The 16,734-nt window shown below is 47.2% G+C and overlaps 1 protein-coding gene across 4 annotated transcripts in view; it reads right to left on the bottom strand.

The window, feature by feature from the left end:
• LOC146829464 (phosphatidylinositol-binding clathrin assembly protein-like) overlaps positions 1 to 16,734 on the bottom strand; it is a 704,267-nt gene that overhangs the window by 575,175 nt on the left and 112,358 nt on the right. For all 4 annotated transcript variants that reach the window (XM_085608147.1, XM_085608148.1, XM_085608150.1 and 1 more), the window contains exon 2: positions 13,969 to 14,111. In XM_085608147.1, coding sequence (XP_085464273.1) covers positions 13,969 to 14,111 — 143 coding nt within the window. The remainder of the gene's footprint in view (positions 1 to 13,968; positions 14,112 to 16,734) is intronic.

Below are 16,734 nucleotides of genomic sequence, written 5' to 3'. Positions count from 1 at the left end.
ACTCTAAAACTTAGCAGGGTCTCAGGATTCCTCATTAACTATTCAAAATCTATGGGGGTGGAGTTAACCACCAAGCAGTGAGCAGCTCGACAAGCAAGCTCCTCCGTCAGCTCGCAACTCCTCAGCCCACCACCGGCCCCACATGTCTCTGATTGTGCCAACCCCAGGGCCCCTAGGCTGCTGACACCTTGGTGGTACCTGCGGGAGACGAAGTAGGCGAGGGTAGACATCAAGAAGCCTGACCACGCAGAGTGCAGGCGGATTCCTTTGGAGGCAGTAAAATGGCAGCTCCATCGCCATGAGATGGAGACTGTAGCTCTCGTAGAGCTTCATCTTGAGGACCTCAAAATAGGCAATGTTGGACACTGTTAGCCCTTCTACATCCTCCACTCACTGGGAATGACTGCTTTTGATTGTAGGAAACGGGCTCTATACATACACTACACCAAAATGAGGTATAGAGTCCAGGTGACCCCAGAGGCAGGCAGAGGTTAAATAAAGTTAGATAGAACCTTACTCTCTATTAGTGGTAGAGTGGTCGAGCAGTAAGGCAGTATCAGAGGACAGTGTTAAGCATTTGATGTACACACTCAGTCAGCAAATGAATTCACATACTCAAGAACTGAACTCTAGGCCAATTGTTTTTGCATAAAAAATATACTGTTTTATTTTTAGAACCAAGCAAGCCTGGCACAGGTAAGCACCAAATACTTTACAGTAATAAGTGCCTGATTGTAGAACAGTTTGAAAATGCAATAGGATTTGTACTTTGTTTGATTTACAGGGGATGCAGTGGGTTGCAATACTTAGCAAATTCAGTACATTGAAATGAATAGGCTTTTTCAGTAGATTACAGGTAAGTTACTTTTTATGTTACTTTTCTAACTCAGTGCTGGATACCTAGATTCAGCACTGGGACATTTCCTGCAAACAGGTAAGTAAATAAGTTTTGGTTATTCGTGCAATTTTCAAAGAATAGTTTTAGATTTCAAAACTCCACACTTAAAAACCTTTTTGGAAGAAAATTGTCAATGTTATCTAATGGAGAAAAAACAGGTTATCGGTTCACAGGTAAGTAATCGACTGTGGGAGTTGAGGTTGTGGGGTTAGACTCAGGGGTCCCCCGGGGTCAGTGATGCACTCTTGTTGCACCCTCAGCGGTGCAGAGTGTTGAGCCCCAATGTTATCTAATGGGGGATAGGGGGCCTCCGGTTGGTGGCTGCTGGCAAGCAGGCCACTGGGTTGTGGGAGCAAAGCTCCTAGGGTTTAGGTCATGGCAAATGGGGAAACAAAGTAGCAAAAAAGGTGCACCCTCAGCGGCACTAGGGTGGCCAGGTGCAGGGTGCTGCTTCGAGGTCAGGTGCCCTGTTTTCAATGGAGAAACTCCGGTTTGCAAAAGCACTGCAGGCAGGGAGACGAAGACCTTCTGGGTGCGACCACCACTTCAAGAGGTAAGTTGGGAAGTTAGGGGTTGGTTAGGCACCGTCCGTTTGGGCACACAAGGCCGTGGGGCGTCAGGTGCAGTTTGGGGTCGGATCTTCTTACAAGCTCCGGGTCGCGGTTAGGGGGACCTTCTGGATTTATGCTGCAGGCGTCGGCTTGAGACAGGTCAGGGGTCGCCGGATCTCGGGTCAGGATCACCAGGGTGACCTCCTCGTGGTGTTTTTCCACACAAGCTCAGGCCGGGTTCGGCGGGTGTAGAGTGGGCTGGATTTGCGGTCTCCGGCTGCTGCCAGAGGTTGCAGTTGAACAAATCCGGTGTTCAAGGGAGAAGCAGTCTTTGGAAGTAAAGGCAGGCATGTCCTCCGGGGTTTTTGAGGTTGCTGGCTGCCGGACACACTGGGATCTCGCAGGAGCAGGTTCGAGGGGAGACAGGTCTGTAGGGCTGGGGCCAAGTCAGTGGGGGTCTTCCTCTTGTTAGCTAGCTGCACGGCTGTTCGGTCCTTCTTTTCTTCTTGTCTTTTCTGGATCTGAGGAAACAAGGTTCAGGGTGTCCCCTAAATACTAGATTTAGGTGCGTTACAGGTAGGCAAAGGGCAGGGACCAATGGGTCCCTTCCTGGGGTGAGTACACCCCCTATCGTGCCACCATCCAATGGGAGGGGGGCAGGAGCCTGTCCCTGGTTGGTTGGGTCCCCCCACCCTCATGATGGCGTGGACTTGGAGCTGTGCTGCACCTCAACCCCCCCCCCCCACCTAGGGGGTGGAGTTGGCAGAGGTGGGCATACCTCTTTCCCTCGCTTGTTTTTCCCGCCAGTTCTCCCGCCCAAAGTTAGAACCAGTGGGGACCAGTTGCTGAAAGCAGCAAATGGTCTGGGGAGGCTCACAAAGGCGGCATGCCTTGGAAGCTTCCCTTTCATGAACCCGGCCCATCCTGGGGGAGGAGGCTTGTCACGTCGTCCCAGGATGTGCATTGTTTCAGGCCCCCGAGAGCAGCAGGCTCTCGACCCAGGGGTCCAGAAAGATGTCTGTTGATGGCAGCCTAAGCAGACACTCAGTCGGGACAATAGAGGTGGGTTAGTTTTCAGGAGGCATCTCGGAGAAGCCCTCTGTGTGCATTTTTCATTAAATCCCACACTGGCATCAGTGTGGGTTTAATGTGCTGAGAAGTTTGATACCAAACTTCTCAGTTTTCAGTTAGGACATTATGGTGCTGTGGAGTTCGTAATGACAAACTTCCAGCACCATATTCTCTTAATGGGAGCACTGCACATTACAATGTCTAAGAATGGAATTAGACACTGTAGGGGTACAGGGCTCATGCACCTGTACCCTCACCAATGGTATAGGGCACCCAGCTAGAGGGGTGGCTGATGTATGCCAGGGCAGTGTAGGTTGTGGGCATGGCACACAGGGATGTGTGCCATGTCGACTCTGTTTTGTCCTGTACCCAGACACTCAGCCTGCAAGGGCAGTGTGTTTGTTTCACAGAAAAACAGTCAATGGTTTCCTATGGAAGAAAATTCAAATTACGGGTCAAGTATGTTCTTGTTACTTTTGTAATCCAGTGCTGGGCTCCTAGGCTCAGTACTGGGACATCTATCTAAAACAGGTAAGTAATTACGTTTTCACAGTTGGTACGATTTTTAAAGAATATTTGTAGTTTGCAAAAATCGACACTTAGAAGAAATTTCACAGAAAAACAGTCAATGGTTTCCTATGGGAGAAAATTGAGTTAGTGGTAAGTACGGTCGCAAGTACTTTTCAGGGTCAGTGCTGGGCACCAAGATCCAGCACTGGGATATCTCCTAAGGAGTAAAAGTTGCACTTCCAGGGCCACTCGGGCGGCTGGGTGCAGGGTGCTTTTGAGCCTTCGGTCGCTCAATGGATTGCAATGGAAAAGCTCAAGGACGAACAAAGGCTGCAAGCTCGGGGACGAAGATTCTTCAGGTGTGACCACCACTTCGAGAGGTAAGTTGGGTAGTTGGAGGATAGGTAGGTAGCCAGGAGTCGGGCACCAGGGGCCGCAGTGCGCCGGGTGCAGGGGTGCCTTTTGGTGTTGGGAAATCTTACCCTCTGTTGATCGCGGTTGGGGGGGTCCCTGGTTCTGAGGCTGCAGGCGTCAGGAGCGTTGAGGTGGGTCCTTGGGTGCCGGATATGGGGTCACAATTGCCGGGGTGACGTACTCGGGGTCTTTGTCCACTCCAGCACAGGCCAGGCTTGGCGGGTGCAGAGTGTGCAGGGTTCGCGGTTCCAGGCTGATGCCAGGGGTTAGATACTTGCTTTGAGCAGAGCCACTGCTCGTGGGAGTTCCAGGTGCTCAGAGTCACAAGGTAGTCAGGTCCTCCGGGGTTTGTGAGGTTGCTGGCCACAGGAGGTGCCGGGATTTAGCAGGAGCAGGTTTGAGGGTCGACAGGCCGATAGGGCTGGGGCCAAAGCAGTTGGTGTCTTCCTATTCTTAGCAGCTGCACTGCAGGTCATCTTTCTTCTTGATCTTTGTTGTTTTGGAATCTGGAATCTGAGGAAGGAAGGTTCAGGGTGCCCCTAAATACTAATTAAGGGCTGTTACAGGTAGGTAAAGGGCAGGGACCACTGGGTCCCTGTCCTGGGGTAGGTTAACCCCCTATCCTGCCACTCTCCTGTGGGAGGGGTGCAGTGGCCTAGTCCTGATTGGGCAGGGCTCCCCATCTTCAAGATGGCGAGAGCCCAGGGATGTGTTTCACCTCGCCTCCCCCACCTGAGGGGTGGGGTTGGCAGAGGCTGGCACACCCCCTGTCCTTCCTTGGGGTTTCCAGCCAGTGTCCCCGCCAGAGTGGGGTTTAAAACCGGTAGGGGCCAGTTTCTGAGTACAGCAAGTGGCCTGGAGAAGCTCACAAAGGCGGCATGCCTTTGAAGCTTCACCTGCCCATCCTGGGGGAGGAGACCTAGCACGTCGCCCAGGATGTGCATTGTTGCAGGCCCAGGAGAGCGGATGGCTCTCGACCCAGGGGTCCAGCAACATGTCTGCTGTGTGGCAGCCCCTCAGACAAGACATGGATTGTAGGTTAGGTTAAGGGGGCATCTCCAAGATGCCCTCTGTCGTGCGTTGTACATTTAATCCCACACTGGCATCAGTGCGGGTTTAATGTGCTGAGAAGTTTGATACCAAACTTCTTAGTCTTCAGTGTTGCCATCATGGTACTGTGGAGTTCGTGTTTGACGAGCTCCCAACACCATATACTCTTAAATGGCAGCACTGCACTTACAGTGCCCAGGAATGGACCTGGGTTCTGTAGGGGCACAGGGCTCATGCTCTTGTGCCCACACCACTGGCATAGAGCACCCAGCTAGAGGGGGAGGCTGATGTATGCCAAGGCAGTGTAAGTTGTGGGCATGGCACACAGGGATGTGTGCCATGTCGACTCTCTGTTTTGTCCTGTACCCAGACACTCAGCCTGCAAGGGCAGTGTGTTAGTGTTAGAGTACAGGGCCTCTAAGGGTGGCACAATAAGTGCTGCAGCCATTAGAGGCCTTCCCTGGTCACAAGGCCCTAGGTACCTAGGGGTACCATTTACCAGGGGCTGACATGTGGCCAGGGTTTGCCAATTTGGGTTTTAGGGAAGGAACATAGGCCCTGGGCACCTGATTGGCAGGAGTCCAGGGCACACTTAGTCAAAGTGCATTCAGCAATTCAACAAAAAGTGGGGGCATACCATGCACGAAAGATGGCACTTTCTCACAGTGATCAAGCAGGGCGCAGGAAGAGGTGAGGCGTCACAGCTTGATAAGTTTGACTATCTGCTGGCGGCGACTGATGCCTCCGTGGAGCAACTGGAGAGCAAGATTGACTTCATAGAGGTTGAACTGGGCCTCATTCAGAAGGTTTCTAAGAAAAGGTCGGTATGGGTGTCTCCCTTGGAGACCTCAGTCCAAACCCTAATGCCCGAGACATTGAATATGGAGCGCTGCCTTATGGACCTGGAGGTTCATACCAGTTGGCTGGCAGCCAAGATGGATGATTAAGAGGGGAAGATCCGCTGCAATAACATTAGGATCATTAGATTACCAGAGAGAGCAGAAGGTGGGTCCATGCTTAGTTTTATGGAGTACTGGCTCCAGGAGGTCATGGCTCCAGAAGGCTTGTCCAGGTTCTATGCACTGGAACGCATATATAGAGTCCTTGTACAGCCTCCCCAGCTGGGCCCCCTCCCTCACCCCAGTGATTGCCCACCTACTTAGTTTCCGAGACAGGGACTTGCTTCTTCAGCAGGCGCGCAGTCACATTCCCTTCACCGTGGAGAATACTAGGGGTTTCTATTACTCGAACTTCACCCTTCAAGTTGAGACTCTGAGGGCATTCTTCACTGCTATAAAGAAGCTTCAATAGCGGGGAATACCTCACGCATTATTGTCTCCAGCCAACCTGAGAATACAGGCGGAGGACAAGTCTCTCTTTTTCTTAGATCCAACAGCGGCATGGGATTGGCTAGAACTCCATAACAAGGCACTATGCGGCCAATCTCTCTGGATCAGCTTTGTCCACGGTGACCATAGTGCCAGCGATCCTGCAGGTGCGTAACGCCTCGCCTGACAAAGCATCAGACGGCTGAGTAACAGACAAGGGCGGTGAAGGCGGTGGCCTTTGAGATCTGAAAGGAGCGTGCCACATCCAGTGTTACAGTCTCCCAGGGGGTCCACCTCGAGTTTGGTGACCTTGACAATATTGAGCCTGGAGAAAACTCTCCTGGGGTGACTACAGGCACAGCTGAAGAGGTCATAGGACCTTCCCCAGAGCTGCTGCAGGATGCCGACAGGTAAGGACCTCATTTGTGGTATTGAGTTGTGGGGACTGCCATATATTCTGGTGCAGTTGAGCTGTCTATCGGGCTGGGGAGGCGCTGGGTGGGCGGGAGTCCTGAGTCTGCACAGTGTGAGACTTTCTTGCCGGACACACTGCTGGTGTACATTCTCATGCCGACGTGACTGTTTCCCCTATGGACCCTACCAGTGGAGGGCTTTGGTTTATAGGATGTTGCTTACCTTTGGTTGGACAGGATGTTTCTATAGCACAGTCCAGAGTGGTAGTTGTGGGCGTTTTGCTGTTCTTCGAGGACTGTTTTCTTATTAGTGTTTGGCATGGTGGCTTGTGCGCACTGACGTGCGCATGTGTGTTTCTTGATGGCTGACTGATTTAGATTACTTACTAGGAATGTGAGGGGGTTGACCACACCTTTCAAACACAACAATGTTCTGGCATACATAAAACACAGCGGGGCGCAGGTAGCATTCCTGCAGTAGACACTTTTGATGGACATCAAGGGCAGGGCTCTCCATAACAGGTGGAGGTGGCAGCTTTATTATATACAACCAATTCTGCATATGCAAGGGAGGCCCTGATTTGGATCAGAACCGGAATACCCTTCCAATTGCACAAAGCGATGGTTGACCCAGAGGGACTTTATGTCCTAGTACTGGGCCGGATAGACTTCAAGGATGTTACACTGCTTAACCTCTACGCCCCGGACATCAACCAATGCATCTTTATGACTAGTTTGGAAACCCTCATAGCGGCAGTACTACCCTACCTAAAGATAATAGGGGTAGACTTTAACGGTGTGGTTGACCTAGATAGGTCCCCACCCCCCCACCACCATTACGATCATTGCCTGCACATACATCGATGGGGTCTTTCTGCACTTGAATTCAGCAGTGGAGTCTTATTGAGTGTTGGAGGAAGCCCAATCCTAGGGCGCGGGCTTATCTTTTCACTCCGGCCTGCATGATTTGGATGTTCACCTGGCTGTGGTTCTCGGCTGTGATGCAGTGTATGAGCGTATGGATGCGGATTATTTGGCGAGGACATACTTAGACCATAACCCCTTGATTTACACTTTTCCGTAGGGCTTGCGTCCCAACCTGATGGTTGGATTCCGCCCTGCTTTAGGACCGGTGTTTCGGACCTAGCTTGGGGAGGTGATCCAAAATTATTGTCTGGAGAATGCAGGAACTGCGTCACCGATAGGATTTGAATGGGGGGCCTAAAGGTAGTTGTGCGGGGACACTGCATCGCCAATAAGATGGGAGCCCGCAATCAGCTTCACGCTATTAGGTTGGCAGGAGAAGGTATTGAATGGCATGCCCCAGGATATGGTGGAGATAGCGGAAGGCAGGGAGCCGGTGCTTGCTGAAAGGGAGAAATTATTTGCTTTAGTGAAGTGCTTGAGGCAATAGGATTATAAACCTTATATTGCGCAGGCCAATGCAGATGGAGAAAAATCAGGGAGCATGCTGGCTTGGCTCCTCCAAGGGGAGAACAGGGGGCACACGATACTTCAGATTTAATACTCAGCTGGACAGGATGAGTTCACGCAAGAGGAAATTAACGGAGTGTTTACTCTGTACTATCACGAGTTATACACTTTCGGCTCAGCAGCTAATGAGGCAGACATATTCCAATGTATTGCAGGTTTCTCTTCTCCTAGGTTGGGCCCGATGTGGCGGAATGACTTGTTGGGGACGTCTCTGTTCAGGAGGTAAGGGGTGTGATTAAGGAGATGGCAAGGACCCCAGATCTGACAGATTACCCATTGAGTTCTAAGCCGCGGCTCTGAGCCCTAAATTGAAGAATGTCTTCAATGGGGAATTGACACAGGGTCTACTCCCACCTACTTTGCGAGAAGCCACAATTGTATCCTTGCCTATGAAAGGCAAAGACCCTGGGCTAGTAGATTCCTACTGCGCCCATCTATCATCAACATGGATTATAAAATCTTGAGCAAGATTCTGGCTAACAGGATTCTGCTGCATGTCAGTAAACGGATACATCCCGATCAGACAGAGTTTGACTCCCCTCGCAGCTCTCTGTCCAATATATGCCAACTGTTTAATGTTCTGGATATGCATGAGCGACTCCTGTCGGACATCCTAGTGTTGGCCATTGATATCAGGAAGGCGCTCGATTCCCTTTGTTTGGCTGCTCCAGATTGAGCTTTATTATCTAGCTACATTACAGAGGACGCATACGAGGGTCCCCTATACTTGTGAACTGCTTTGTTGACGGCTCAATACTGGCAATCTCAGAGGGGCTGGGATGCTTGCATTTCTGAGTCGAGGCAGAACTCCCTATACTGGAGGACTTGTTCATGGGAGATCACCCCCTTCCTGAACTTGAGAGATATATATAATCTCTGGAAACTTTATTCTCCATTGGGCCCTGATGGGTAAGGTGCGAACTTAATGGGGGTAGGGACCTGAGAACCTCCAGGGCACGAATGCCTACATTATCTCTTCCTTATAAACGGGAAGGACGAAAGTGGTTAGTTACACTTCTTTATAGGGCTCTATTGAAAGGAGCACACATTGAAATATCCCAGTTGCATCACTGGTGGATGGAACACATTAGCCTTTTGTTCAATTATGTCGATTGGATGAGGAACCTTGTGCATACCCCCAAAATATCTTGTAATGCTACGTTTAAATTGATCCAGTTTTATATTTTTTTACACAGGGTCTTCCTCACCCTGCAGTGCATCCACGCCATGTTTCCTGGGGCCTCATTGGCATGCCCCTGATGCGGTACGGAGGATGCTGATTTCTCTCATATGGTTAACTGTCCCATGCTGACCCCCTATTGGGATCTGATATTACAGGTTATCCGTCAGGCCACAGATCAGCCTTCTGAATGCTCCCCACAACTGTACCTGTTGGGCATTCATAGCCCTAGCGCTACTCGTAAAGTAAATGACAGGTTCATAAACTTGGTGCTCATCCTTGCCCATTGGCATCTGATGATGAGCTGAAGGAGGTGATTTGGAGGGAAGAGGCTAGAGGGGTGGACACGGTCCCGATATTGGCAGCATAGGATTCTCAGCCTGCCCTAGAATGGATCCCCAGGGGAAGATTTTGCCGGAAGAAGGATCAATAGGGAAGCACTTGATGGACCAGACCACGCCTCTGGAGCAGCCTGGCCGCACTCCAGTTGTTTGAACTGGTGTGGGATTGGGCCAGTGACTTGAGCACTTCTGACTGAAGCGTGGGTGACTGCTCTAGTGTATTCGTGGGGTTATCTTTTATTATTGGCCCCTTATTTATTGTTGCTGCAAAGAAGTTAATGATGTACCTCGCCACAGCAGTTTCACTCTACACATTTGCTACTGTGAATTAATATGTTCATTTATGACTATGACCTCCTCCTTTGCCGCACATATACATCTTATCTAGGATCATTTTGTTGAATTGGTTTACTTGAAATTATAATAAAAACATTTCAAAAACAAAAGACTATTCAAAATCTACAGACTTGGGAATCCCACACTTATCTCGGAAGTGTTGTTGGCTTCTGCTCATGCTAAAGGCTTTATGAAATCCTCCACTCTTTTACAATTATAGGGTGTCAGGATTAAAGCTTCTCTGGTCCATATGAATCTAAACTGCAACTCTGTTGAATGTTCACTCTTTACCATTGGGGAAAGTAGGAAATATCATGGTTAGAACGCACTGCAGCCATAGAAATTAATTTCCTCCTGCAGTCATTGTATGGGTGCCATGCGCTACTACTCATGCTACCACCTACCACTCAAAAAAATATTAAAGGCAAGTTAATATAATTTACTTGGGGTAATAAAACCTCTAGGATATATAAAAAAATACTAATCAATTCCATATATGAAGGCGTTTTGTCTTTTCAAAATTTGGAGACCTATGCCTGGACCACACAGCTACAGCCTATGTTAGATATTCTACATATACATTCTGTGAAGGTTTGGCTCCAGATAAAAAAAGTACACAAAGTTGCACCTAAAAATTCTCCCTTGGCCACCTGCTAAATCCCACGGTGGGGCAAATTTACTAACGCCGACTAAGATCACTATGAGACATTGTTGGTGATAATAAGACAAAGGAGCATGATGTTTCCCTCGTCCCTCACTCCAATTCTTGATAACCCTGATCTTCCACTGGGTATACAAGATAGGGTCTCTAGGGACTGATTCACAGGCCCCAAGGCAATACTGTGACCCATACGTCTAGGACCAGATTAGATCTCGGGCAGTTTTTGCAAGTCCCCAGAATCAACCTGTGGGAAATTACCAACTTTTTGGGTGAGGTAACCCCAGATTTTTGCCTTAAATATTTTTGCTGGTTGTAGAACTCTGTGCACTTTACCCTTGCTAACCAGTGGGAAAGTGCCTGAGCTCTTCCCTTTTAACATGATGAAATCTGCATCCTCCATTCATCGTACACATAAATCCATAGAATAGGATACAAAGTCTACCCGGGGTCTGCAAGTTAAAGGACTCTGGTGTACTGCTGCACCAATTGTACCATCCACGCCAGTTGCAGTGCAAGCATGGCTTCAGGCCTACCATTGTAGCCTGACTATAGCAGTGCAAAAACTGCAACCCGCCACCCAAGTAACAGTCCAATATGTTACATTGGTGCTCAGTTGTGGGATCCAGGACTCGTGTTTTGCAGCACCATTCAGTAATTTAAGATTAAATTAAAATCTCTTTAAAGTGACTGCGAAAATTAACTTTTTGATCTCAATGGCGTCATTTTTTTATTTTTCTAAATGTATTCTTGTCCTCAATTTTTGCACATGCTTTTTGCAAGCATAGAGGCAGACCTGAGCAACGTGGACAGCCTCACTGTAGCATATCTGAAGATGTGCAAGCACAGAGGGCAAAAACAGAGCAGGGAGTCCAAGAAGGATGCTGCAATTCACCTCCCAGGAGCAGGAGGTAAATGAAGAGGACATTGAGGAGGCTCCAGTACCAGCGGAGTGTCCCCCCCCCAAAGAACAGCCTCATCAGTAAAGCCAAGAGCAGGGAGCAGTGTCAGTGTACAGTTGGCTACTCTTACCTTGACATTGGGTATGGAAGAGAACACGCTGGCTATGGCGGAAAAGAAGGCAGAAGCAACATTGGCACACAGGAGGAGGAGTTAACCCTGGCCTTGGAGAATAAAAAAGCCATGCTGGCTTATGAAAGGAGTCAGTGCAAGATCCAATTGGCGGTCACGCAGGTCCTCTGAGTCCAGTGATGATGATGGCAGTGACCACAAAGTGCCTACAAATGGTAAAAGTGCCCACATCCCCAAAGACCTGGTGCCTAGTTATGTGGTGAAGGATGATGTAGATAAGTGGGTTGCAGCATATAATGTGTTCCTACGTATGCACAGACTCTGTGAGAGGGATGGGGAGGTGGACAGGGGGGCAGTCTGTGGAAGCAATTGCCCATTGCAGGGAAGGATACCTTATTAGCCCTTAAAGTAGCTGAGCAGAGGAAGTACGCCCCCCCCTTCCCCCAAATGAATGAAGCCTGTATCACAAAATTTGGTCTGACCCATGAGAAGTATTGTTGAGGTTCAGGGATGGTCAGAAGCAGTCACACCAGTCATGGGTAGATTTTGCTGATCCTTCCGCTGAGGCACTGGATGTTTGAGTTAGGGGCTGCAAAGCAGATGAGTAAGATAGGCTGTACAACTGGATGAAGAAAGAGCACATTTTAAGTAATTGTTTTACAGAGGTTTTCCTGCACAGGACAGCCATTAGGCTCACTGTGCTAAGAAAACTTGGGAAGGAAGCGGACATCTGGATCAGCACCATGTCATAGCGAGGTGCATAGGGAGGAGCACAAAAAAGGTGGGCCGGGTTCCCACCAGCAAAAGGAAGAAGGGAACACAGATCACCAAAAGAGTTTTCGAAAGCTCCTTAAAAGAATTTCAATGGAGGGTTAGTCCCATTCCTCTTCTGACCAAAGGAGGCGGAGTTTTAGTGGGAAGGAAACCAGGAGGTCTGACCAATGCTGTGCTAGGACTGTCTCCAGTGAGGGCACAACACAAGCCACTTGTCCCAAGAAGAAGCATTACACTGGTGGGCCCAAACAAGGATTTTCCATTGTAGCAGTGGGGGAGGGGGGGGGGGGGGGATTGTTCCAGTTAGATTTTGTGATAAGTGCAGAGATTACCCTAGCATTCCTAAATGATAAGGAAATGGTTTGCAACGCTCACATGCCTAAGAACACACACAGCACAGGCAGTGGCATACCATAAATGGGTAAAGGGTGGAGGCTCTGTGAGACACAGGAGCCAGTATGACTACAGTCAGGTGGCATCTGTTGTCTACAGAGCAGACTCTCCTAATGTAATCCACCAGGCAGTAACCGCTGATCACCAAGTGAGCCACTTCCCCCATGGTTCCCCTGGAGAGGGGTGGGGTATCTGCCTTACTGAAAGTAGCTGTAAATCCACCTTTGCCTGTTGACTGTGACAGGGAATGACCAGGAGCAAAATATCTGCTGGGCGGGGGAAAGAGTTCAGGTGGTCACCTCATTTACTAGGAGATTGGTCTGGGAGAATGGTCTCCGGTATAGTGAACCTAAGATCACTGAGCCGGCTTCAACCAGAGTAGTATAGGGCCTTCCAACTGTAGTTGGCTCATGATATTCACTTGGCAGGACATTTGGGGCAGGCCAAAACCTTTGACCGCCTGGTCACCCACTTTTATTGGCCCCAGATGAAGATCAAGTAAGATACGCTCTGCTGATCCTGTATGACTTGCCAAGCCAGTGGCAAGTTAGGTTGAAAGTGCAATGTTACCCTCCAGAGGTTCCCTGTGTTGGGAACTAAGAGGGTAGTGTAGATACTGTTGGGCCTTTTAATCCCAAGACCGCTCTAGGGAACAGGGTAATCCTGGTGTTGATGAACCATGCCACCCGGTACCTTGGGCTCATTCCTTTGAGAACAGTGACTGTGCCAGTGGTCGCCAGGGCACTGATGGGGATATTTACTGGAGTGGGGTTCCCCAAGAAGGTAGTGTCTGACACAGGAACCAAGTTCATGTCAGTGTACATTAAGGTCATGTGGGATGAGTGTGGGGCTGGCACAGGAACCATGTCAGTGTACATGAAGGCCATGTGTGGGGTTACCTATACTTTCTGCACACCCTACCATCCCCCGACTAATGTGCTTGTTGAGAGGTTTCAACAAGACCCTGAAAGACACGATTATAGGTCAGTCTTAGCTTCTGAGACATATGTGAAAATAAATTTGCCATGCCTTCAGTTTGCATACAGGTAGGTACTACAGAAGGAAGCGGGCTTCAGCCCCTTTCAGCATTTGTTTTTGCGTACCCTGTAAGAGTACCCAATGTTCAATGCATTGGACCAAACTGGCAAAGCTTCTTATTTTAAATACAGGTTCTTCCTGATAATCAATCATGTGCACTTGTTTAGCAACACCTGTATGTCTTAATATTTAAAAGCATAAAATATTAAGAAGGTGCGCTTTCTTTTTCAATCAGTGAATGTGTCTAATCATTCTGCTCTGGAAAAAAAGTGTTTCTTAGTGAAGTGCTTTAGATATTTTAAAAGGGATATGGAAAAGAAATACTCAGCTCAATATGCACTGTTCGTGCAGAGATTTCTATTTTCAGAGTGGCTTATTATTTTAAAATCCAGAACTTGCAGCTCAATTTAAGAACACCATCAGCACCAACCATTGCACTATACACAAAATATATTTGCAGTCTGGAGCAGAAACAAAACCGACTTACCTCATTTCCATACATCATGAGGTGGTGTGTTGTAATAAGGGCTTTGAACACAACTACCCAGCTGTTATTAGCAGTCCTCTCAAACAGTGTGTCCGCCAGCTGTGGAATATTCACATTCATCTCATTTGTGCACTGCAGAAGATCTAATGAAAAATGAAAATACATTACTTATGTTACTGAAAGAACAGTCAATGTTGATGCGAATGGGACAGGTACAAACTGAACGGTACTAACTATGCAATTAAACTACACAACATATCGCATACATACATCTTCACTAAAACCATAGCAGCAATATTGCATAGTGTATAGAGCAATGCCTAAACAGTCTAAAACAGTCTACACTCTAAAGCTGCCCCATCTCTAAAGGTCATTTTATAAAGAACAACTCCTCTTTAAAGCTTTCTGAACACACTATGTCCGCGTGATTTGTGCATTAAGGAAGCATTCTTTAAAATGTGGCTTTTGCATTTTATTTGTTAATATTACATTTTTTCAATTTGTATATGCCTACAAACCTCATCAGCTTCATACAAAATGAACAAACGCTGGCAAGCCAATAGGCTTTCCTTTTTTTTTTAAACAAACATTACCAAGCCAGTAGGTTAACTAAGCTCACCTAAAAGTGCAAGCAATACCTATTAGCACAGGCAATGCTTGTTTTTACTGCATGCGCATTCCCACTAATTACTGTGTTTCTACGCCGAACCTGCCAAAGACAAGATATTAAATAAACGGAACACACACAGAAAAGCAGTGAACTAAATGTTCACCAAATGACTGTGGCTCACTTGGGAAATATTAGACAAAGGAATAATGCTCTGTGGTTAAGTTACAGCACATATAAAGAAATGAAAAAAACACTTAATGAAACCTAAAACACATAAATACCCAAAAGAAAAAGTTTCACAAATAAATCATTGAATGTCAATCTTATCCCGTTAGTATACAACCATAAATTACTAGCCACACATCTTTACACATAAGATGTCAAAGGTTGGTCAGACATAGCAAGCTTTAATCCAAGCCAGTGGTTATGAAGCAACACAAACAAAGCTGTTAAAAAGTATACAGAGTAAATGACTACCATTAGTTAAACAAAATTATATATGGTTAAATCTAAGAATGGAACCGTATCGAAAAAGCGAATACAGCATAACTTGATAGCAGTCCATATTGATTAAACAGAATTAGACGTTTTTACCTGCTTAATTGTGCCAATATTTGATGCGACTTGACTATATCTCTATCTGTTTTAAGTGCATGGATACCCGTTTGTGCTATTGATGCAGCTACGATTAGTTACTGCATGCTCGCAATTTGGAGCTCCTGGTTGAGTCTGCATTTCTGCTTTGGGTGGCTCCAAGTGAGTTCCTGTTTGGATCAACTCTTATCTATTTATACCTGGACCTATCTAACTTCAGTTACCTTGGTTAAAGGATTTCGTTTAACCCAACGGATGCTCACAGAAAACAAGTCAGTGACCGGTACCCGAGGACTCCTCTGAGGAAGCTGGGCTAACTGTGCGAAGAAACTCCTTCATTCGTTTGACACACGTTGTACAAATGTGAAGGTGAAGATGGAGAAAATGGGAAATGCAATGTTAGGTTGAGCAGAAGCTGGAAAGCCTGCCTGGAGGTATGAAAACTGTTTAAAGAGTAAGAGAAGACAGCATTAACTGTGCAATAGCTGGAGTAATGACAAAAAAAACACAACTGCCCAGGACTTGATGTGCCATTGCAGACTAATGGGGTAACCCAAAATACGTCAAAGGACCATGGGTACATTATAGCAACAACAACAAGAGGTCCTGACGTACCCCCTTCTTTTTTTCTTCGGGGTAGACATAGAGGATGTATCTCTAGAAATTAATTGGCCGAGTCACTAACAAATTAATTCACATAATTGTTACACAGGAAAGAACCAAAAATTCATCAAGTAACACCAGGGAAAAAGACAATAGCTGTATTCTGTAGCCAAAATATTTTTTAATATTCTCTTTTTGGAAAAGCAGTCAATTAGACATTTCAAAATGTATCAATATGCGGTTGCTCTAGAAAAGGGGTGCAAAGAGAAAGTGCTCATATGTGAAGTGAGTAAGAGAATGGAAAAATCGAAGAGAAAAGTTGGAAAACATAGTATCATAATTTTATACACTGGACACTGGCTGAAAAATAGAAAACCGGTGTGTGTGGGCCTGTCTACACAGTAGTTGGTCTATTCTTCCCGATGTGTTTCACAGAATAATGCTGGAAAACTCCGAATGCATCATCAGAATACTGGGACAACCAATAGGACGTAAATCAGACCCTGAGATTAGGGATGTCGACGTTTCCATCCGTCTTGGAGAGTAGAGAGAAACTTTAAACCTCCGCCCTTGGGTCTTCATCAGGACAATAAGGTATATGAAAAACAAGCATTTGCAATGCAATCGTTCCTTTGGGGCCTTATATGTATTTAGCTATGCAGCACATTAGCCTGGGTGCTGAAACATCTACTGTTCTTTAACATGGAGGGAAAGTAAGCACCAAACTGCCTGACACCCCAGGTATGGGAACTCATGGATAGAAATATTTCCTTTCAGCGGGAAATGGTATAGTCCAAAGCCTTGTTTTTAATATAAAATAAGGGCCTTCGGTGGTCATATCACTGAAAATACAAGATTTGAAGAAAATATTATTGTCGTACGGGTGCTGGTGGAAGACAATTTCTATGGACTGGAATCTAGAGAATGCTTAAGTGATTCTGGTATTTTACTGACCTCTA

Source organism: Triturus cristatus, chromosome 5_2, assembly GCF_964204655.1.
Source record: "Triturus cristatus chromosome 5_2, aTriCri1.1, whole genome shotgun sequence".
NCBI lineage: Eukaryota > Metazoa > Chordata > Amphibia > Caudata > Salamandridae > Triturus > Triturus cristatus.
The sequence above is the reverse complement of the archived record's forward strand: the minus strand, read 5'-3'. Positions and strand labels throughout refer to the sequence as shown.